This window comes from Vigna umbellata, chromosome 1, assembly GCF_029865625.1.
Source record: "Vigna umbellata cultivar VRB3 chromosome 1, Vumbellata_1.0, whole genome shotgun sequence".
NCBI lineage: Eukaryota > Viridiplantae > Streptophyta > Magnoliopsida > Fabales > Fabaceae > Vigna > Vigna umbellata.
Window position 1 is genome coordinate 96,110,170 of NC_142165.1, and position 24,204 is coordinate 96,134,373.

Here is a 24,204-nt window from a genome sequence, read left to right on the forward strand (position 1 = left end):
ATTAGGATCTTGTGCATGTCCTACTAATAAAACCATTTTTTATTTTCATTTTTAATGACAATGAAAGGAAAATGATGAAATAATGGATGAAGTATGAATTAAGATGACGGATTAAGAAATGATGTACATCTAAGTGACAACAAATGAGATACAATGAAACATAAATAACGCAAAATAAATTACACAAACTAAATTATAAAGAAAAATAAAGAAATTTATAAAATAAATCAACAAAAGTGACAATCCAAATTACAACAACTAATTGAATTAATAATTTTTCTTGTTCGCGATGTTATAATAATATGTTGTTTTTTCCATGTTGCTCTTACAAAATACAAAAATTAATCTATTTGTATTTTTCTATCCATTATTTTACAATTACAAAAGAGTAAAATTAAATAAACTATATGTCAAACCACCCTATTTACTAAAATTCCATAAGACTACGTCAATAAACTTAATTCAAGCATAAATATTGTGTGTGTGTGTGTATATATATATATATAATTTAAGTCTTTATTTTTCGTTAACTGGAAAAAGACGGGTTTTAATAATATTAATTTAGTTTTGCTAGACCAATTAAATTTAAAATTTAAATCAAATTAATACGAATGAACGGATTTTAATAAATAACGTTTAGTCTTGATTTAAGCTCGAACGAATTAAACCCATTAATACCACTTATGCCGAATGATTTTCCAAATCTCTTTTGTTCAAGTCGCAAAAAATACCATTTGAATGAAAACGATTTAAATTAATGACAAATTATTGGAACTTTGACGAAAATTTATCTGCATCAAATCAATCATATTAGGAGAAATATCCTGGTTCAGACAAAATATTTTTAAACTCCTATTTATTTAAAGGACAGAAAATAAGATAAAAAAATATATGTAAATTAAAAAAAGAAAGGAAAAAGGACTAGTGTTCAAAGTTCATATTTGAGTTGTTTTTAACTAAATTAATATATTATTTTCCTCTCTAACAGTCATCCTTAGATTAATATAGTTGTTTTAGATTCATACATGTGCTTTCACACTGTACAGAAATCAGTATTGTGTTAAAAATAAGTTTTGAGAAATGTATAAACTGAAACGCAGTTTATAATTATAATAGTGATAGATATAATTAATTATTGAAATTATGCAGCAATTTGGAGAAGGGTTGAAAAGAGGGGCATGGTGATTTGTTTAACCAAATATGAACCCAGATCGTAAAAACTCCACAAAGTCCACAGCGTGATTAGCAAGGTCTTCACCCTCTAACTCCAACTAAGCCGGCTAAAACTGGTTTTTTCTTCCCTTATTTTCTGTCTCCCCAAACACTCCGCAACAACACCAAAAATAAAAAATAAAAAATGAAAAATAAAAAATATAAATAAATAAAATTCTGACATATCCGAGAATAATGCTCACCAGCATATCTTCCTTTCCCTTTTCCTTTTCCTTTTCCCTTTCCCTTCTCACTCCAACAATTATCTGACTCCAAACTCTTCACTCCAACCCTTCGCCGCTCACACACACAAAAAAAAACTCAGAACAAATAAATATAGAAAAACCCTAAAACCGTTTTGGTGGAGGAAAACATGGCCACCACCACCAGTCTTGGCGGCGGCGCTGGCGGAGATGACCGCGTCCTAGCCACGGCTCAGCAGATCGTGAAGAGCCTCAGAGCCGCCAAAGAGGATCGCGAAGACATGCTTCTGATCTTCTCCACCTTCGATAACCGACTATCCGGCATCTCCGACCTGATAAACGGCGACGATTCCAAATCCTCCGAAGAGGAAGAACTCGACCGCTTCGAAGCCGCGGAGAAAGTGATTCTCGCCGACGCTTCCCTCTCCGACGAGCCTTCGCGCCAATCCACTTCTCTCTTCAACCCTCCTAACAATCCCGTGGAGTACTTTTCCGCGGTTGATGAGATCATCCACTGGATGGAGCAGTTTTCGATCGCGCCACCCTCCTCCGCCGTGGGACGCACAGGGCCCGCCATCGTGGACCGGGCGGAGAACGCGATTCAACTCGCGATGTCTCGACTGGAGGACGAGATGCGGCACGTGCTGATTTGCAACACGATCCCGCTCGACGCCGTGAGCCGCTACGGTTCGATCAGGAGGGTTTCGCTCTCGTTCGGCTCGCACGACGGCGCCATCGACGATACCCTAGAGAGCTTCGGTGAGGTCGGCTCGAGTCGTTTCCACGAGCGAGGCGCGAGCCTCGGCGACGATTTGTTCGTCGATTTGGTGCGTCCCGAAGCGGTTCAGGATCTCAGGCAAATTATCGATCGCATGGTTAGGTCTGGTTATGAGAGAGAGTGTCTTCAGGTTTATAGCAGTGTCCGTCGCGACGCTCTGGATGAGTGTTTAGTCATTCTGGGTGTTGAGCGGTTGAGTATTGAAGAGGTTCAGAGGGTTGAGTGGAGAAGTTTGGATGAGAAGATGAAGAATTGGGTTCAGGCTGTGAAGGTTGTTGTTGGGGTTTTGTTGAGTGGTGAGAAGAGGCTGTGTGATGGTTTGTTTGGGGATTTGGATGACTTGAAGGAGATTTGTTTCAATGAGACTGCTAAGGGGTGTATTATGCAGTTACTGAATTTCGGCGAGGCTATTTCGATTTGTAAGCGCTCGCCAGAGAAGCTGTTTCGGATTTTGGACATGTATGAGGCTCTGAGGGATGCCATGCCTGATTTGCAGGCTATGGTTTCGGATGAGTTTGTGATTGGTGAGGCCAATGGAGTGCTGAGTGGACTTGGTGAGGCTGCTAAAGGGACTTTTGCTGAGTTTGAGAATTGTATTAGGACTGAAACTTCCAAAAAACCAGTTATAACTGGGGATGTTCACCCTTTGCCTCGTTATGTCATGAATTACCTCAAGTTGCTTGTGGATTATGGTGACCCTATGGATTCGCTTCTGGAGATTAGCGAGGAGGATCTCCATCGGTTTAAAAATGATCTTGGTGGTGATGGTTCGCAGTTGGAGGCCATGTCACCCTTGGGGCAGCGGATTCTGTTGCTCATGTCTGAGCTTGAGTATAATCTTGAGGAGAAGTCGAGGCTGTATGAAGATAGTGCTATGCAGCAGGTGTTTTTGATGAACAATCTGTATTACCTAGTGCGGAAAGTGAAGGACTCGGATCTTGGGAAGGTCTTGGGGGATAATTGGATTCGGAAACGACGTGGTCAGATACGGCAGTATGCTACAGGGTATCTCAGAGCCTCTTGGAGCAGGGCCTTGTCTTGTTTGAAGGATGAAGGGATTGGAGGGAGCTCTAATAATGCGTCGAAGATGGCTTTGAAGGAGAGATTCAAAAGCTTCAATGCCTGCTTTGAAGAAATTTATAGGGTTCAGACTGCTTGGAAGGTACCGGACGATCAACTTCGAGAGGAGCTGCGGATATCTATATCGGAGAAGGTGATTCCTGCATATCGCTCTTTTGTGGGTAGATTTAGGAGTCAGCTAGAGGGAAGGCATGCGGGGAAATACATCAAGTATACACCAGAGGATCTAGAGACCTATCTATTAGATTTATTTGAAGGATCCCCTGCTGTATTGCATCACATAAGGAGGAAAAGTACATAGTACATTATAAGATCTTTTAGCAGGTGAACTCATTTTATGAGGATTACTTGAAAACGGTTTCCTGTGTCATGTGTATTTCTACTTGGATAGGTCTTTATTTTACAGGTCTTAATGTTAGAATGGGATTTTGTGAAATTCAAGTCTTCTCCTGGGCCCCTCCCTCAACAACCAAAAAAGATTTTTTTTTTCATGCGAATTCTGTAATATCTTTTGTATATAGTGTCTCATACAGGTTATCTATGTTGTTTATACTTGTTCAAACAGTACATTCATTAGCTATCATAAATTCAGACCATGTGTATTTACGTATCTGCAGTTTGCATAATTGTCGGCTTTTTTTATAATCAAAGGACATTGATATTTTACCAGGTAGTTTTGTATGATGTTTAGCTGATGGTAATCGATTTGAGGAAATATAATAAGGTAGTTGTAGTAACTGGATCTACTCAGGATTAAAAGTGGCTCATGGGAAGCTTGCATAATGTTGTCAATGATCCAAGAAGGTTGATAGTTGGAATTTATGCATTAGCAATTATTTCAATACCTGGATCTGTTCGTTTTTATCTCACTGTCTTCCAACACCTGAGAGCACTTTAAGATTTACTTAGCCCTTTTTAAGCAATACTTGGGACGGCCTTCATTCAAATCATAATTCGTAGCTCCGGCCATGCCGATATGCTACTTTGCTTTTACCTTGTGTAGAAAGGTATATCATATTTACTTGGAAGTCTTGTCATGTTTGCCTGCGGTTTTTCCAGCTAGAGATTGTCGTATGCTCATTGCATCTGCATTTTCATTTAGGAAAATAAAAAGGAAAGGCTTCGGTGCCTACCATATTCTTTGATGTATGAATTATGCATTAAATTGATGTAACATGTTTTCTGTGTGGAAAGAAATGGTTCTGTTTCTGTTTTGTTGGACTCATGATCTGGGTAAGAAACTCTACACTGGGAGAACTGAGGAGGCATGATATGGTGACGGTGTATCTACCTGTCCACATCTTAGCTAAGCCACTAGTCACATTTAGCAGCAACAGAGTTGTGTCTTAATTTGTTCAACGTATCACGGGGAAACGTTAACGCTACGTTATTTAGTTTTTTCATCATTTTCCGCGCGTCATTGATGCAGTATCATTCGGACCAAGTCTATATTGGTAAGTGATGAAAGGAGTAAGATTTGACTAACTTCATATACGATTTTGTCATCATTTATTTATGGATAAAGAATCATTAAATCTATATATTATAAGCTTCTGTAAAATATACTAGTAATATGAAGTATCATACTTAATTTTTTTGTTCTTATTTAGTATGTAGCATTTTGCTTTAGATTATAAGGTGCGTTTAAAAAAAAAAAACAACTAAACGCGTATGATTCTAACAGTATAGTTTTATTTTCTTTTTTGTTGTGGTACCATTCACTCAAGAGTCTGGATCGAAAAGGATTGGAAGGGGAGGGATAGTTTCAATGCAACTTTTCCACAATATAGTTAGTTATCTTCTCGTGCGTCAAACTTTTCTCTGATTTTGTCAACTTATTACGTCAAACACGACGGCGTAAAACAAGAAGTCCCAACAATTGGATTTGTTGGTAAAAGAGTCACAAGCCACAGAACCCCCAAATCAACCTCAAGACGAATGAGTTTGTTTCACTGTGATTGGTTACAAACTATCCGTTTACTTAGTCACCAGTTATTACGGTTCTGTATGCTCCAACGCAATGACCTCGTTTTGGTTATCTGTATAAGCACAATGCCACCTTTTTAAGCCCAGAGGTGAAGAGAAAAAGAAAATACAACTTTAAAGCAAAAAGAAAAAATTATGGTTACTTACACTCACGCCAGAATTTACAATACACACAATCTCACTCTAATACCCACTTAATAAAACGGATACAAGTAACTTGCAAAAACTGCCTACACCTTATACAAAGACCCCAAGTACACGTCTTCAGCCCTTAAAAGAACCACATAGGTCTTTTTCACTTTTACTAAAATAATTTATTCCAAAAAAATAAAAGAAAAACCTTGGTGCACCAGGTTATTCTTGGCTATTAAACTCTGGTATTTGCAGGCAGAGGAAGAACACCATCAAAGAAATCACCAAAATAGCCACGGGGTTCATGTACTAGTCTTGATATTATGTCTCTTAGTGTGATTAGTCCTTGCAGATCCCCATCATTGTCCACCACATACACCCTGTGAATCTTCTCTTCATCCAGCAGTTGAATCAACTCTTTCACTGTACAGTCCTCTCTGCATGTAACATATTCACTTACCATTGGGAATGCGTTTTTGTTCTTCTCCAAGTAACTTCTAACCGCTGTCAGGAAGTCCTTTACTGTAATAGCTCTGTTGCAGTGTGAATAACCCATGAGTGTGTAAGTAATGGTACAAAAACTTAGAAGATACAGCCAATTCGGTTTAATAAACTCATTCTGTCAGATTCAATTCATAACACACATACCTATAATCATGGTATATTTCCGGAGCATTTAACAAGAATTGAACATCTCGCAAGCTTATATTACCAACTGCCTTTCCGCTATCTCTCTCAATTACAGGCACTGCTCCAACCCTTTTTTTTCTCATTACTTTAAATGCTTGAAGGACTGGTTCATCATCATAAACCTGAAAAAAGAAATAGCCCATTATGAAGTCCATCAAAATCAACACGCTTGCTGCGTGAGGAGGAAAGAAAGAAAGAAAGAAATTACTTATCCAAGATGAGAGCATTTTACATATATGTCTACAAATTTAAGATTTGAAGGATAGATTTTACTCCTCCATATATGCACTAAAATTATGCTGAATTGATACATTGCTCGGTTAAATGCAGTGAGCTTGAATTGATCCATCTTGACTGTAGTTCATGAAAGGGATTGTGAGAATGTTTATGTTGGTATCAAATTTTTAGAGTTTAGCATAGCATTATACTAATCTTATTTTAGAGTGGCAGTGTTATTGCGATAGCGTGGGGCTGAAATTTTTACTTAAGGTTTGATGTGCTAACGTAATCCAGTTCAATCAATTGATGATGACCTTCAACTTAAGATAGGACCTCACCTTTATGATCTGATCTGGTGTAACCAGGGGAAGACCAACTTCAGATATTTTCTTGGTTCCCCAACTTTCAAACCACTGAAGTCCAGCGCATTCTGCCAGCATATGAATCACGGCAGATTGTGTAATAATCTTATCTATTGTACCAGAGCCTAAATCCAACACAGGGACACTCTTCATCTTGTACTTCGAAAGCAACAAGAGCATGGTTAGAAATGAGTTTGATCTCTCTAAAGCAAGAAATGGGGCCCAGCGGAATGTCCCTGCAATGTCACGAACCTGTTTGCTAAAATGTTAGCTAGTGAAATAAACAAAGATTAATCAAACTGAGTAAGTAGCTAGAATAAGAAGCACTTAAAAGAAATTATTTTTGTTTGACATTGTAAAAGCAGATATATTACCGTGGTATTCTTATAAAGTTCAGATGAAGTAAGATCTAGAAAAAAGTTTCCTGCAGTTGTTGCAGCAGATCCAAGGCCTAAGGCTTCAAGTTCCAGAGCAAAACTCAGTCCATTAGCTGCAGCTGCAATAGCCTTTGCACTGGTTGGAGTAGATGGACTCCTAGGTGATGCAGGTTCAGACTGTCAAGAGTATTGTGACATTGGCTTAGTGTGAAAATGAGACATCAAAGAAAAAAATGACTTCAACCACCAGCACCGGGTAATTACTCTGTTATTTAAAAATTGCACTACTTTAAGTTTGGCATTACTACAGTTATTTTCTCCTTGATTGAAAAATTACATCTACTTTTCTTAGTTTGTGTATTATTTTTTGACAACGTGATATTTAAAAATTTACACACTTCTTCCCTATTTTTATGCACAAACCATAGACATGGTAACCTTGAAAATACAATATATAGAGGTATAAGGAAGGTGGTTTTTCAATAGAAGAAAGGCATAAATGTAATCATCCATGATCTCAAAGGAGATCAGTCTAATTGCCCTTTTTTACTTATTTCACCTTTCAAATGTTCTTTATTCTTTTTGAAAACACTATTAGGCATAGTAACAATCAAATCATCATTCAACAAAATGAAAAAATACCACTGATACACTGAACTGTCCATTTGTACCAGACCCAATAGTCATACTAGATTCAATTTGTCATACTTTGAATCGAATAAAGCATAAAATAGAAAAATGACAGTAACTTCCAGATTCATATGTGTGCAACAATTAATTGAATTGGTATGTAATATGTCCAACAAACCTGATGCAAGATCCATACAACAATTCCAGCAAACTCGACGATTCCGATGTATCTGTCAATCCAACTAGCATCTTCAGGAGCATCAACATCCACCACAGGTGCACTGAAAACATTGTGTCGTGCCAGTTTCATAACAGCTTCGGCCAAGGTGGCGTCTGATTTGATCTCAATTTCTGAACACAAAATAAAAATTTACACGTTGAGAACTAAACCAAAAGACACAAAAAACAAAAAAGAGCAGATATCATAACATGAACTAGATGAAAAAATAAGCCTCACTCATATGACCAGATAGTTTACACTTCACAGCCTAAAATATATTTATCTTGGGTGCCAAGTCAATTTTCATCTGGGTAGAATCAAAATCACTTCTTTCTTCGTTCTTCAATCACCCTTCAAATTCTTTTGATGATCAAAGACGAACATGTTCATAAAAGTGATAAATAAATAGGTACCTTGGTTTGAAGGAGCCAAAGGAAACGCAGAGACAGGGATGCTTTCAAAACAAGCGTTGAGTTTCTCGGTAGGACTTAGCTGTGCCTCTTGGACGTCCCAAAGATCCTCAACTCGCATACCCAATTTCGCTTCTGGGCTCCGAGGACTCTCTCCCATTGTTGCCATTGCCATTACTCTTTTTCTTTCTCTCTCTTTCTTTCTATGTAACTGCACTGAGAAGCTTATAACATCTCTATTCTCCCACACATTCCCATAATAATTAACTGAAAAATAGGATCATAAAATCTACCACGGAGTCACAGACTACTTCCCTACACCTGATATCTTCACCGTTTGATTCTACTACTTAACGTTGAGCGTGGACTCTGGTAAGATCGTACGGACACGATTGTGATACACATTGTGCGCGATGCATTGTAGTGGTCAACGTGATGGTTATCTTGCCCTCACTGTTCGCTATGCTTATCCAAATTTGCATTATTTATTGAAACACTTCCTTGTCCGGTTTTTACTGTGGGCCACGAAAGAGTTTGCCGCGCTAATGTGCGCTGGGAGGGTTTTGCGCGCCCACAGAATTGAGTGTTGTTGAAAATGCGTGCTGCTGATTAATTATTTGAGATCAGAACCTACCACAATAACATTAATGATTGATTGCTTTTTGTGTTTTACTTCTTTTGCCTCTCTGCATTAACGGATAAACCTTAATGTGTCAGTCAGTTTCCACTTAAGGAGTAAAAGTTGCAGTGAATTTAAAATTAATTCTTTTCTTAAAATATTTATTAATTTTATTAAAATATTGTTATTATTATTACTGTTAAAAATATAATTTTATTAAAAAATTATTTATACTTATTTTATTGTAATAACTTAGAAAATAATTAAGAATGATAGTGTTTTTGTAATATGATACAATTATTTTTATTATTAAAAGTCAGTTTATAATAAAAAAATTTATTTAATTGACTTTTATTTTATAAGAATTAATATCTTTTTCTAAACCATTTTTTCTATATTTTTTACTTTATAATTCATTTAGTCGAAGATTGAAGTTCGTTATTTTATGATATAAATTAATTGTTTGTTTATATGCGAATTGCATGTGTAATTGGTGTATTGTCTTTATTGAATTGATTGATTTATGGAAAATTTGATAAATTAACTTATTTCTTTTAATTACAATATTCTTAATATCCATATAAAATAAATCATTACAAAAACACAAAAAAAAGTTTGTAATGATTATAACAAATTGAAAGGTGTAAAAGTTGGTCGGGGTGAAGAAGTGTGGTAGTGACTATCTCGATGTGGTAATGATCGAAAAGAAGGAGATAGACGAAATTCTCACTTGAAAAAAGAGAAACATATCACTACTGACATCAATGATATCAACGGCTCTGACAAGTCAATGCGACCGCCAAGCCACCTACGATAAGCATTATGGTGGCCTGTTGTGGTTATATACATTGAGGAAGAAGAAACTTGTTTGTTAGGAAGAAGGAGATCGAAGAAGATGGTTTGCATTTTTACACGTGTTGTGGTGGTTTGCACTGATTTATATTTCCACATCCTAATTTCTATCCGTCATAAACCTACTAGACTATTTAAGTGAGAAATTTGTCACTTTTTTTTATCGACAGTTTTATCCATCAGTAATAAACATTTTGAATTATCAATGAATTTCATTGATAGATTTTAAATTTTGTAATTATTGACAAAAAAAATCACTAATAAATAAAATATATATTGTTGATAAAATTTGTTAATAATTAAAATGTTCAAATCTTCGGATCGTCCTCATATTTGTTGGAGAATCGCAACTGGGTTCTCGTTTTTTAAACTGTCTCAATTGAGTCCATATATTTGCAAAATGTCTCAATTGGGTCCAAATATTTGAAAAATTAAGTCAATTAAATCATGTCCGTTAAGTTTTCACAAACAACGTTAAAATGTGATGACAGTGAATATGTTGAGATGTATAAAACGTGGAAATAATTAAATTATGACATGAAATTTAGTAAATTAAAAAAAATAAAAAGATTATGGAATCAGCATTCAAAAAAACCCTACAAGCTTCGTTCCTCCTTACCCACAAAACATCTCATCCTCCATTAACTTCATCAGCCATGATCAACATCTCTTTGCCAACCAGCATCGTAAAAACCCCAAAATGGCGAACCATAAATCGTTCTTGTTCTGTTCGCCACGAATCCTGCAAGTGTTGGAAGCTCTCAAACAAGCCAGCACCACATCCAACGACACCACACCTCTGATTCCCTGATGGTGAAGGCGTTAATGCCGCGAACTGCTGTCAATGTCTTCACTATACCGCATCGTCGAGACCGCCACCATGAGCAACCTTGTTGCCGCTGTCGTAGAGCGAAACGTGCCACCCGTATAACCTCTTCTTTGCGCCACAAGCAACATCGTTCAAACCTCCACCGCGAGTTCCCCTCATCCAGAAACGCAATCAGCAGCGAATAACTGCACCTCCGCCGCGACGCAGAAGCGATCCAATGTCCCCATCATCTCGCACAAATCATGTTTTCTCCTTGACTGTTCTTAATCAGCAAACCCAGAAAATCAACACAGTTCATCCCAAAATCAGAAACAACAACCCTAGAATCGCGCAACCCCAATTTGCGCCTTTACCTTCCCTAAATCGTGAACTTCAATGTCTTCCACCTGCATTAGAAAACAGAAACCACGAAGAACCCAAAACCCCATTCGTAAAAATCTCAAATTGTAGAAACCCATAACAGTGCACCTTCTCCTTGCACCTCTCCAAACCATCTTCATTCGTCGTCATCACAAAGCTCACCTAGGATATACTGGTTTAGGATAGAAGTCGAACGGTAACAGAGGGCAACCGAACGGTAACAGGAGACAACCAAACAGTATCAACAGGAGAAATCGAACAGTAATAGGGGCATGCCGAACAATCGCTGTGAAGGAGAAGGAGCGAACCTTATTCTCATAATAAATTTTGCCACGTCAACAACTCTTGTTTTTTAAAAAAATTCCACATAATGAAACACTTTTACATTAACGTGCACCACATCATCACATTTTAACGTCATTTATGAAAACTTAACGGACATGGCTTAATTGGCTTAATTTTTCAAATATTTAGACCTAATTGAGACATTTTTCAAATATATAGACTCAATTGAGACAGTTTAAAAAACAAGGACCCAATTGAGATTCTCCAACAAATATGAGGACGATCCGAGGGTTTAAACCTAATTAAAATTTTAAAATTCATCAATAAATCAAATTGATAGAGAAAAATATATCTATCAATAAAATTTCAAGAATTTTTATAATAAACATATTAGTTGTCTTAATAAGAATACACATGTATAATATTAAATAAATTTTTTTAAACATAATTTCATGAATCATAATCATAGTAATTTTTTAAAATTAAATAATAATCACATTTCACAAATATGAAAAAAAACACCTTTAAATTTAATTTTCACTATTACCTACAATCACATTTATGATGAAGAATTCTCTCTAAACAATATATGGATTACTTTTATGATTCCATTTTGTAAACATGCATGGACATAATTAACACTTATGGAATATTATTAATCAATAAATACTAGGCCTACTTTCACACAGTTGGTATTATTACATGTCATAAAAACCAGTCAACCATGATTAATGAGTATTGGTGAACATGGAGTATTTGATCGATTATGTAGCTCATATAGTCCATTATGATTAAACAACCACGTAATTTGTTATCATAGGTTAAAAATAATGTCTTATCTAAATAAAGAACCAGGATGAAGTATACAATCATTAACAACATCACACAAGAAAACCTAAATACAAGTATCATTGGCTTACCTCACATCTAAGACAAGGTAGTTCCACAAATGTTTTATTAATTATAAAAAGAAATATCAGCATTGTGTTTCTTCTTACTCTTTCTGACCCCATAAGAAAAGAATTAAAAATAATTAATTTGATAGAGGAAAAACACATCTTTGATTGTAAACAAATAAAGTGCATGATATTCATGGTTTATTCAAAGGCAATTCTAATATAAATAATTAATTAAATACCTGATTTTTTATGATAACAAGAAATCATAATAATATTTTTGTTTTTAGACGATTGAAGTTATACGAACAATTAAATATTGTTAGAAAATAATTAAAAAGACAAACGTACAATATCCACATAAACATATTTATTCATTACTTTTAATTGAAATAAAGTAATCTAGAAAATAATTGTACAAACCCCTCTTATATTTTTCCCTTTTGCAACGTCAGGGAGCAAACGAACGTCAAATAAATTGAATTTAGTTAATTTATTTATATTAAATTTAAAGAAATTTGTCCATTAAATACAAAAGTTTAACTACATTAATTGAAAGAAATATTGAAATACTGTTTCAGCTTGCAAAAGAGAAAAAAGAAAAAAGAAAATGGGAAGTCACCACATATTATAATCAGTAGAAGTGGGTTTTACATTTTACAAGCTTTAAATTAATAGGATTTTTTTGTGAAAGAATGAGTTGACCTAGACCTATGATATCCAAGAGATCAGTGATGTGAGAAGGCATGGTGGATATGATGTGTCATATTATTATAATATGCAGTAGGAAAAGATATATCCTTGTTTGAATTGAATGAATGCGACGCTGACATCACGACATCATAGTTTTAAATTTTTATAATGAAAAAAGACCACCTCATTCCTTTCCTTTGACTGCTTTTTCCCTTACCCATATTTTTTTAATTCTTAAGATGATCTCTTTAGATTTTATTGGTAGTTAGGATAGGTGTGCCTGAGTGACGGTTTTTACCATCGATTTTTTTTATATATAGAAAATTTACTGATTAGTAAGCCATTTTTATTCATATTTTCTGAAGAGTCTTTAAATTTTTTTTCTTAAGCAAAATTAGTATTACTTCAATTTTTTTTAGTGAAGTTTTACATTAAATAAATTTTGAATATATTTATCAATTTATATTTTTAACTTAAATTGAAGACTTAATTTTTATAATGATAAGTTGTGTTTTTTATATTTAAAATTAACGGTTAGATTTTTTTAGATGAGAAACTTTTAAACAAATTAGTTTACACTAAATTGAATTTTGTTTATTGAAAAATGAAATCAAAATAAAAATTAATTATAATAAATATTTAAATTAAAGTAATTTTTAATTAATAAAAATAAATTAAGTTTGTGTTATGCGAAGCATGGAATGGTGGATGTGCGACTTTGGTAGCGGAGAGGATTTTGAAATTGAAGATGGATTAAAAAATAATTACGTTTAGGTATATAATTTTAATGAGGCCTAAAATTCTATTATAATTCTTTTACTTAAATATATATTTTTTCGTTCAGTTGTTTCAGTGTTTATATTTATTATTATTTTTTATTTTATTTTATTTTTTTTAAATGAATTAATTTTGTTTCTTTTCAAATTAAAACTAAATTTAGTTTTTATATAAATGTTGATATTTTTATTAAAATTGACATTTTTATTAATTGGTATTTTTGGAATTATTTTTAAACTAATTTTAATAATTATATTCTAATAATATAATTAAAATTTTTAATATGATAAAAATAAATTAAAATAATAAAAAAGTTAAAATGACAAAATAATGAAGTGATAATATAACTAAATTAAAAATAATAAATCATAGTTAAACTTTTTTTAATGTACACATTCGAATTTAAGGAAATAAAATGTAACATTCCCTAAAACGAAAATTAGATGGATAATGATATAAGAAGCACTACAGATTTATTATGAATAAAATTCTTTACCTGAAGAAAAAAAGTACAACCTAAACTACAAGCTTCACTCCCAACATTCCGCTGAGTCAACTGAAAGATTGTATCCTTAAGCTCACACCATTAAGGTGATCATCACAATAGAGAAACAACAAACAAGATAGACCACAAAAATGCAAAGGTAAGCTAGATACAAAACAATACATCTTAAGTTTAAAGCTTTTCATACATAAATCATCTATATAACACATATCAACCTAAAACATTTTAACATGCAAAGACTTAGACTAACTATCCAGATATTGTATGGAATGTCGAGTTATGGTGGTTCCTACACATGTGTTTGGCCTTTATTGCTTTGCCGAACCCTTGCCCATGGGTTTCACCTTACCAAACACAAGGTTAGTCCTAAAACACCCTTTTACCAAGTGGAGAAAGACCCCTTAGGCTCGGACCTCTTGTTATTCTCACCACATGACTCATCACTCTACTTGAGCATAGATGATCATTAGAATGTCACGACAAACCCCAGCGTAACTCCGACCACTCGTACTATCAATACTTGAAACCACATACTTTCACTTTAAATCACAACACAAGGCACCACCATGTAACCTCTCCGTGAGGATCATGGAATTACGTCCATCAACCATTCTTTCAATACATACATAACATCAAGAATCAAACATTATGTATTTCAATTCATATTACAATTTAATTCATACTCATACATAATCCCGAGTAATTCACCATACCATTTAAATCAAACAAGAACAAATAAGAAAAGAGTAAACCTGGACCATTCGCTCAGCGCATGCCATTCGCTAAGAGAATAAAACTGATAATGCTCCCAGACCTCAACAATTCGCTCAGTGCATACCATTTGCTAAGCAAATAAAACTGACAATGCTCCCAGACTTCAACAATTCGCTCAGCGCATACCATTCGCTAAGCGAAAGTCCTCTGAAAGCAAACCAAACTTTTGACCTCTCATCGAGCGAATTCCAAACAAGTTAGGGACTCTAACAAGTCCCAAATGACTTATCAAGACTCTCCAAACTGACCCTTTACACACAGAACTCCAAACTCAAGTTTTCACAATCCTACTTCCTCCAAATTGAATTCTAACACAAGTAGAACTCTTCCTCATTACCAATACACTCTACTAACTCAATTCTCTAACATTCCAAATGTTAAACAAAACCCAAATCAGTTCATAAACAACCTCAATTCCACCAATTCAGTTCAACAACCCTTTCTCACCTTTTTACTATCTTAAACCTTCATTTTATACCAAACCACCAACAACCAAGATTACTCTTTTATATGATAGCCCCATTTTGGTGCAATTCAGCTCAAGCACATCAACTATAACATCATAACACATATATAACAGATTCCACATATTATCAACATCAATCAACATACAAAGCATGCATTCATCCAATTTCTTGCTACAAAATCACACTTTTCAACTTAAACAACTTTATTATAATAACTCTCAAATTCACACAGCATATTACAAATTTTAAAAGAGCTAACTGGCTTCCCTTACCTCAATAAAGCTAACACAGTTCAAGAATACCTCCACATTTGCTTCCACCGCAAGGAACCTTTAGAACAACCTACGAATCACCAATTGGCGATTGGAGACAAACTTTAGAACCTAAATTAAGTCAAGAACTAAAGAAGGAAACCACTTGACACATGCAACCAGATTTCTTTGCATGATCAAGGATCAAGAAAATACTAAGAAAAAGGAATGAAAACTTACTTGCTCTAAACGACAAACTGATCTGTTGGATTGGAAGACCTTGACGTCGTGGTCGTCTAGGCACCTCCTGATCGTCAAATAGATGACTTGAGATCAAGAAGTCTTAGAGAGAATGTAGAGAACTCTAGAAAAGTGGTTTCTAGAGAGATGATACGTTTTAAAATAATGAAACTCGTTTATAACAAAAATATTTATAATAAAATTATTTAATATTAAAATAATCGATTCTCACTGTTTTTAAACTATCGCCACTTCTAAAACACCATTTTTTAGGATTTTACATGAAACAAATTTAATCTAAAACAAAAAAATCTAATAAGTAAAATGAGACCTTTTCTTTTCAAAACTTCACAGTTAAGTTGGTTGGCTATTTAAAAATAAAATATAAATTTAATATTATTACGGAGTTTTTAATATTTCATGAATTAATTTTATACTAAATTTAATTATATTATTAAAATATAATTATTATACTTTATTTAAAAATAATAAAAATACTAATAAGAATATGTATTTTAATTTATAAAAATTAAATTTAGTCTTAGTTTAAAAAAATTGTTTAATTTTAAAAAAATTGAAACCAAATAAAAAAAATAACAAATGTAAAGACATACAAAGCATAACACGTGTCACATTACATAAATTAACACAAACAATTTTCTTAATAAAAAAATAAAAAGTAAAAAAACAAATAAATCACGTAACATATACTATTTACTATTTATAGGACATTATCTAAAAGGATTTAATTGAATAAAATTGATAAAAATTATAACTTAACTAAAAAACAAGAAAAACTAAGATGACATTGAAAAAAACTGAATGAAACATGAAGTAAATTTTACGAGGTGCAAGGAAAAAAAAGGAGGTACAGGAAAGAAATGGCCTATTTGAAAACTTATGTAAAACAAATAACCACAAAAGGTGTTGGATATATTGTACGAAAACAGAGACTTTTTATTTAAATGATAGATAGAGATATTTTATTAAAGAGTGTTGCTCCCTTCACCACCAAATGCTACCTACATCACTTCATACTTAATTTGTTGTGACACCGAGGCACTGACGAGGGTGGGGAGTGATCGCCGGTGCAAGAGACATGAAATGCAAGGGGCACGGACAAGGAGCGGCTCCTTGCAGGCTTCGAGTGGAAGGGACACATGGATGAATCGAACATACACCAGAATGAGAGGGAACTAGAGACGGTATAGGTATGGGACTATACAGTTGAAGGATAGCTTAAAGGGATTGATTTGGCTACTCATATCACCAAATGCATTTGCTTTTCGGTAGCCTAACTCATAAGAACTTCATAGTTAAGTGTGCTTAGCCTAGAGTACGGTGTGGTTCGAGGACGAATCAGACGGAAGCTGGTGGGCATGTGACACCCGGGCACTGACGAGGGCGGGGAATGATCGCCGGTGCAAGAGGAGTGGAAGGGACACATGGATGAATCGAACATACACCAGGATGAGAGGGATCTAGAGACTGTATAGGTATGGGACTATACAGTTGAAGGATAGCTTAAAGGGATTGATTTGACTACTCATATCACCAAATGCATTTTGCTTTTCGGTAGCCTAACTCATAAGGATTTCATGGTTACATTTGTCCTTGTTATAAAAAGGATGTCAGCATCTTGACATCCGTTTACATATTTTATATTTTATTTTATTGTTTTTATTTTAAAAAAAAGAAAACTTCAACAGATGTGACACATCTGTTTAATAGATTTTAAAATATATTTTAAAAATTATTTAAATAATAATACAAAAATTAAATTTAATAATATTTATTTTATTAAATTAAATAATATTAATTTTAAAATAATTAAGTAATAATTTTAAAAAAATTAAATATTATTCATATATTAATTTAAAATACAATAAATTAAAAAACTAAAAACTAAAAAGAAAAAAAAACAAAATTCCTGTCACATCCGTTAACACATCCGTTTTAATAGATTTATAAAATATATTTTAATTATTATTTAAATAATAATACATAAATTAAATTAATAATTATTATTTTATTAAATAAAATAAAACTAATTTATAAATAATTAAGTAATAATTTTAAAAAAATTAAATAATATTTATATATTAATTTAAAATAAAATAAATTAAAAGACTAAAAATTAAAAAGAAAAAAGAACTTCAACGGAACGGATGTGACACATCCGTTTTAATAAATTTTTATTTTAATTATTATTTAAATAATAATACATAAATTAAGTTAATAATAATTGTTTTATTAAATAAAATAAAATTAATTTATAAATAATTAAGTAATAATTTTAAAAAAATTAAATAATATTTATATATTAATTTAAAATACAATAAATTAAAAAACTAAAAACTAAAAAGAAAAACTTCAATTGATGTCGCCACATTCGTTAACAAAAGTGACATATCCGTTTTAATAGATTTATAAAAAATATTTTAATTATTATTTAAATAATAATACATAAATTAAATTAATAATTATTATTTTATTAAATAAAATAAAATTAATTTATAAATAATTAAGTAATAATTTAAAAAAAATAAATAATATTTATATATTAATTTAAAATACAATAAATTAAAAAACTAAAAATTAAGAAAAAAAAACTCAACTCTATTGAAAAATTTTTTCTTCAATAGACGTCGACATCCGTTTAAGAAAAGTAAGATATAGGATATTTTAAAATATAAAGAATAGTTTTGAAATTTTAAAATAAATGTAATCGTGCAGAGAGTAACGTGTAGGGAGTAATCCTCAATGCATTATAGCACTGGAGTAAAAGAAAATGTGGGCTTTGTAATGGACCCAGCCCAACCCACCGGAATGGAGTGTCGGGATGAGGCAGGCCCAGTTGGTAGGAAGTTGGAAAAGTGAGAGGAACTGAACGTTATGCGTTTAGAGAAGAGTAGAGGATACAAATTTGAGAAATGGAATGGCGCAATGACCAGTGCTTACGTTTATGACACAGTAATGGAGAAAGAAGCAATCGCCAGCAAACACTGAAACTCCTATCTCTAAGGATAAACAGTAAGAACATTTTTCTGTCCTATTTTCCATCTAATTAGGGTTTTCACGCTCTTCCTTCTTCTAGATCTAATACTTCTTACAACCTATTTAGAATTTAGAACAATGAACAACAATAATCCGCCAAAAAATGCTTCAACGCCGTCGTTTTTCACCAACCCGGCTGCACCGTCAATCCCCATGAACCACCCATCACCCCACCTTCTCTCACAGACGCAGCCTCAACCGCAAGCTGGTGCCTCTCACTTCCATGGCCATTTTCAGCTCTCGCAACCGCAAATCCACGTCCTCGCACAGCCACACCCTGTTCCTCCCCCACAGGTGCATAACAATTCCAATACCAATGCCAACGTTGCAACACCTGCGCCTCCCAAGCGTGCAAATCACAAACCCCCTTCACGCCCTCCAGGTTCCTCCAACGCCACCCAATCCTCTGCCTTCAAGACCATGGAACTTACCGTGGCGCCTCCTCGGAAAAAGAGAAGCTTTCCCGATAAGCTCATTCCCGACAAGGTGGCCAAGCTTGTGCCCGAGTCTGCTATTTATGCCAAGTTGCTTGAACTTGAGACCCACGTAGATTCTGTTTTGGTTAGGAAGAAAATTGATGTGCAGGAGAATTTGAGAAACCCTCGCTGTGTTAGGAGAACGCTTAGGATTTATGTGTATAATACATTTTCGAAACAGGTGAAAGTGGAACCTGGGAAGATTGATGTGGAGGAGCTTTCTTGGGTTCTCAGGATGACCGGAAGGGTGTTGGAAGATGGTAAGGATCCTGTGGCAGATGGAGTTTTGCCTAAAGAAAATCCAAGATTCTCGGCTTTCTTCAAGAAGATTACCATTTACTTGGATCAGGGTTTCTATCCGGATAACCATGTTGTTGTGTGGGATAGTGCCCGTTCGACTGCGCAGCGCGATGGTTTTGAGGTGAAGAGGAAAGGAGATAAGGAATTCACGGCGGTTGTTAGAATGTCAATGAATTATTCGCCTGACAAATTTATGGTATCGGCTCAGCTGGCTAGAGTGTTAGGGGTTGAGTTTGACTCCCGCTCTAGGATCATTGCTGCTCTTTGGCACTATGTGAAGGCTAAGAAGTTGCAGAGTCCCAATGACCCTTCGTTCTTCATGTGTGATGCTTCTCTCCAAAGGGTGTTTGGGGAGGAGAAGATGAAATTTTCGGTGGCTTCGCAGAAGATATCACAGCATTTGTCACCTCCGCAGCCTATACACCTGGAGCATAAAATCAAGCTTTCGGGAAATTGTCCAGCCGGAGCTACGTGTTACGATGTGCAGGTTGATGTGCCTCTTCCACTAGAGAAGGATATGTCTTCATTCTTGGAAAGCACTGAGAAGCACAAAGAGATTGATGCTTTTGATAAACTGATATCTGATTCCATAAAGAAGATCCATGAACATCATAGGAGACGGGCATTCTTTCTCGGCTTTAGTCAGTCCCCAGCGGAGTTTATTAATGCTTTGATAGCTTCTCAAAGCAAGGATCTGAAGCTTATTGCTGGAGATGTGAGCCATAGTGTTGAGAATGAACGGCGTTCTGAATTCTACAATCAACCATGGTAAGCATTATTCTATTCCCTATTTCATTTGTTGAGAGTTGAAGATGGTGAAACAACCTTTTAAAACAGGCAGGTTAAGAAAGAAAGTGTCTGGCTGACCCTAATTTTAGACAGTAACCATTACTAATGCAAAGCTCCTCTAAATGAGCTAATAAGGGTGTACACATAGGACCTTGATTTGATTTGAAGTACTTTCAAAAGTAGATACTTTTTTAAGTACAAACTTATTTCAGAGGTGCATTTTCCATTTTATAGTACTATTTTATTTGTTCTACAGAGTTTTGTTTGTGCTATCAAATAAGGCATACATTATGCGCTGCAAAGATACTAAATGTTTTATGTCTGATTTGGTAGAATAAAGGCAGAACCAGTTAGGGATTTAATCTTGATGTAATGGTATATATGACTGGAGCTTGTAATGAAAATGATTTAAATATGTCACTTTATTGTTTGGAGATTTTATAGTGGGATAGAGATTACCTTTTATTGTCTACAAAAAGGAAGCAATGAAATAAGCTATAACCTTATAGTTCATATATTAACCCCACTATAAAATCACATTCTTAGCTGGCCAAAATAGGGATTTTATTTTCTTAATTTTAGCTCCATCCACTGCACGCCAAATTGAGAGGGAATAAAAACAAGAGTGGATAATAGAATGGGATAGATGAGGTCTCATCCCCTTCCATACTGATCTATTTTTATTTTTACAAAATAAACAAGGTTTAATCATCTCGGACATCCCTATTTGTGCAGAGTTATCTCAATTAGGTCTTCGTATTGTAAATATTCTCAATTAAGTCCCTATTTATGTAAAATTGAGTCAATTAGAGTCTTGCCGTTAATTTTGTTATAACAGCGTTAAGATTGCAGTGATGTAGGATGCTGACTTTACAAAGTGAGATATGTGGCAGAGTTACGTAGAATTTAATTATTTTAAATTTTAAAAAACTATCTTCCTTCTTTCTCGCATTCATCCTCTTCCTCTTTATCCTCTCCTTGCCGTCTCCCTCCGCCTCCCCTCCAATTCAAAGACAGTCTTAGTGGTACAACTACACTGCAATCCAACTGCTACACAGTGTGAATCAGTGAGAAAATAATAAAAGAAAATCACAAAAATATTACAAACAATGGACATAGAAAGAACTATCACAATATAAAGTGATGATATTCTCCACCAAATATAACCTGATAGCAACGTCCTCTTCTTTTGCTAAAATATAGACACAGCAAGTTGCATAATCATGAACAAAATGAAACAAGCACTGAGACTCTACGATGCATAATAGATAGGGATTTGGAACTCGAAGAAATGATAATGCGGTTAGTTTGAGAAAAACTCTAGTATGCCTTAGTTTACTTAAGATTGAAAAGAAATAATTCTTGAGGGCTTAATTGATCCCTCTCACAATCTTCTATTTATAAGAATAAATTGATACACAAATACATGATAAATAGGGTAACCCTAGACACAATATAATCATGATAAATAGGGTAATCCTAGACACAATATAATCATGATAAATAGGGTAACCCTTGACACACTATAATGATGATAAAATAGGATAAATATCCTAACAAGTTTGATTGGGTGGGTAGATGGCATTAAGAAAAGAGGGGAAGTAGCAATGAAGCTTACAGAGAAGAAAGGGGTAAGAAAGAATTGGAGAAATCAAACTCCAGGGTTGGCACTACAGAGCATACCCTGGGACAACGACCTACTCGAATTGATGCCTAGACAAGAAGTGAGGCGCGCCGACGACACCGCCGAGTGCAGCGGAAGCAGCGACTGCAGGCAACCAAGCTCCCCACCCACCCACCTGAACAAAAAGAAGAAGAAGCGCGGAATAAACATAAAATCCAATTGGGTCGAAGAAAAGGGATCACTTCATAGGGGAAACAGTCTTGCCTGGCCGTAACCGGAGCACGAGTTTTGAGGAGAAAAGCTGAGGGTGTGGGCTTGGAAGCTGGTTTTGTGATGGTGGATTTGATAAAGGACAATGCTGGTTGCGAAACAGATCTATAACGAGAAGCCTTGCAGCCACCCACCAAATTCCAGAGTTAGGGCTTTCACCTTTCACAGTTCAAGAAAGGGTTTTGCTGAGGGTTTTGTCCTTTTCACTGTTATTTTGTCCTTGTAAGACTGTCTTTGAATTGGAGGGGAGGCGGAGGGAGACGGCAGGGAGAGGATAAAGAGGAAGAGATGAATGCGAGAAAGAAGGAAGATAGTTTTTTAATATTTAAAATAATTAAATTCCACGTAACTCTGCCGCATATCTCACTTTGCAAAGTCAGCATCCTACATCAGTGTAATCTTAATAATTGACTCAATTTTACAGAAATAGGGACTTAATTGAGATAACCCTGCACAAATAGGGATGTCCGAGATGATTAAACCAATAAACAATAAAACAACTTTCTCATCGACTTCATCTTCTATCTTCAATCCAATTATGACCTAGGATTCATTTGTTTGTATTTTTCAAGGATTTTCGTTCAATTATAAGAATCCTAAATTTTTTAATGATGATTAGACAAGTTTTTTGATAAAAAAAAATGTTAACTCTGTTTATTCTCAAAAGTTGGAAAAAGAAACCTCCAGGAAAAAAAATTATACAATCATATTTTTTCGAAGTTTATACTCCTTTGAGTGTTGATAATGACCAAGTAACATGAAGAGTAAAATTGGAAGATATGACGATTGTATCTTTTATTCATTTTTTAAGTCATGTCCTTCAAATATATTACAAGCATTTATGGAATGCTTCTAAATGGTTTTGATTCTTTTATTTTTAAATTTCCAGGGTTGAGGATGCTGTCGTTCGCTACCTGACCAGGAAAAATGCTCGAAGTGATGCTCCTGGAAACATCTGAGAAATTGTGAAATAGCTTATTTTTTGGGGGTGGAGTAGTTTAGTTTTCTGACACCACCTCGAGGTCTTGACCCAACACTGCTAAACTTTCTATTCCATGCTTCATTTATGTTTTGGAGTAGAGTACTAGCAGAGTATATTGACTCAAGAATTGTGATCCCTAGCTCATTTTGGGAGTCCCAGAGCAGTTTCTGTATCTATTGGTTCTCATATGCTCCTCTCGCCCATTCTAGTTTGGTAAATTGAGCCAAGATCAATGAGCTAACAACTAATGTATGTAGCTCCAATATCTTCAAAATGGTATATATGTTTAAGTGTTATGGACTAGATATCTACCTTGTACTTTTTTTCCAGGCATGCAGTTCGGAATGCAAGGCTACATTTTACTGTATTTACCTAATTATAGATTTATCAATTCGTTGTTTGAAGCACATAAGTTCATGGCTCTATCTGATAGTTTGAAGTAATTCATGGCTTGGAGATGGACGAGTTAACAATTATTTGAATGTTTCATATTGCCATGATTGTTGAGATGTCTGCTGGGAAAAATGCTTCTGTAGAATTATCAATCTGTGGATCAACAGGAAGAAAGTATAAACGAATGCTTTTGTTCTCTCAGTGCATTTCCAATAACAGTTTGAAGTGTAAAATCTGAATGCTCTTTGTGCCTGTATCGTCGTGCCAACTGAGAATAAACAGTGGAGTTGAGAATTGGTTTAGTCATTATTTGTGCTACTACGGGGCAACTATTTTGTCTGCTGTAATGTTGTGTATTTATGGTTAAAGGAATTGTTCAAGAGAGGAGACTATCTTTGTATTTGGATATTATTTAACCCAACATATATAGGACAAAAATAATAGTTTATATACTGTGTTATTTTAA

General features: G+C 34.4%; 3 protein-coding genes across 4 annotated transcripts; 2 read left to right on the plus strand and 1 right to left on the minus strand.

Moving 5' to 3' along the window:
• Positions 1-1,308: 1,308 nt before the first annotated feature.
• On the plus strand, positions 1,309-3,883 carry EXO70F1 (exocyst subunit exo70 family protein F1). The gene has a single exon (XM_047310844.2). The coding sequence runs from the start codon at positions 1,586-1,588 to the stop codon at positions 3,572-3,574; it is 1,989 nt and encodes a 662-aa protein (XP_047166800.2). The 5' UTR covers positions 1,309-1,585; the 3' UTR covers positions 3,575-3,883.
• Positions 3,884-5,349: 1,466 nt separating this feature from the next.
• Positions 5,350-8,681, minus strand: KING1 (SNF1-related protein kinase regulatory subunit gamma 1). Its single transcript, XM_047310841.2, has 6 exons — positions 8,303-8,681; positions 7,848-8,020; positions 7,037-7,216; positions 6,639-6,914; positions 6,040-6,203; positions 5,350-5,924 (listed from the first exon to the last, which is right to left on the minus strand). The coding sequence occupies exons 1-6, from the start codon at positions 8,472-8,474 to the stop codon at positions 5,627-5,629; spliced, it is 1,263 nt and encodes a 420-aa protein (XP_047166797.2). The 5' UTR covers positions 8,475-8,681; the 3' UTR covers positions 5,350-5,626.
• A 10,056-nt stretch (positions 8,682-18,737) lies between these two features.
• LOC124835834 (SWI/SNF complex component SNF12 homolog) lies at positions 18,738-24,204 on the plus strand. 2 transcript variants are annotated; one of them, XM_047310846.2, is made up of 3 exons: positions 18,738-18,880; positions 18,972-20,448; positions 23,253-24,204. In XM_047310846.2, the coding sequence occupies exons 2-3, from the start codon at positions 18,983-18,985 to the stop codon at positions 23,320-23,322; spliced, it is 1,536 nt and encodes a 511-aa protein (XP_047166802.1). In that variant the 5' UTR covers positions 18,738-18,880; positions 18,972-18,982; the 3' UTR covers positions 23,323-24,204. The 2 variants fall into 2 exon arrangements, with proteins under 2 accessions (XP_047166802.1, XP_047166801.1); XM_047310845.2 differs by having other exon boundaries at positions 18,762-20,448.

Excerpts from the sequence above, each read along its gene's own strand:
- EXO70F1 (XM_047310844.2), top strand. The coding sequence starts at position 1,586 with ATGGCCACCACCACCAGTCTTGGCGGCGGCGCTGGCGGAGATGACCGC.
- KING1 (XM_047310841.2), bottom strand. The coding sequence starts at position 8,474 with ATGGCAATGGCAACAATGGGAGAGAGTCCTCGGAGCCCAGAAGCGAAA. Across the intron at positions 7,217-7,847 it reads TTGTATGGATCTTGCATCAG|TCTGAACCTGCATCACCTAG; the intron begins GTTTGTTGGACA and ends TACTCTTGACAG. Across the intron at positions 6,915-7,036 it reads AACTTTATAAGAATACCACG|GTTCGTGACATTGCAGGGAC; the intron begins GTAATATATCTG and ends TTTAGCAAACAG.
- LOC124835834 (XM_047310846.2), top strand. The coding sequence starts at position 18,983 with ATGAACAACAATAATCCGCCAAAAAATGCTTCAACGCCGTCGTTTTTC. Across the intron at positions 20,449-23,252 it reads GAATTCTACAATCAACCATG|GGTTGAGGATGCTGTCGTTC; the intron begins GTAAGCATTATT and ends TTAAATTTCCAG.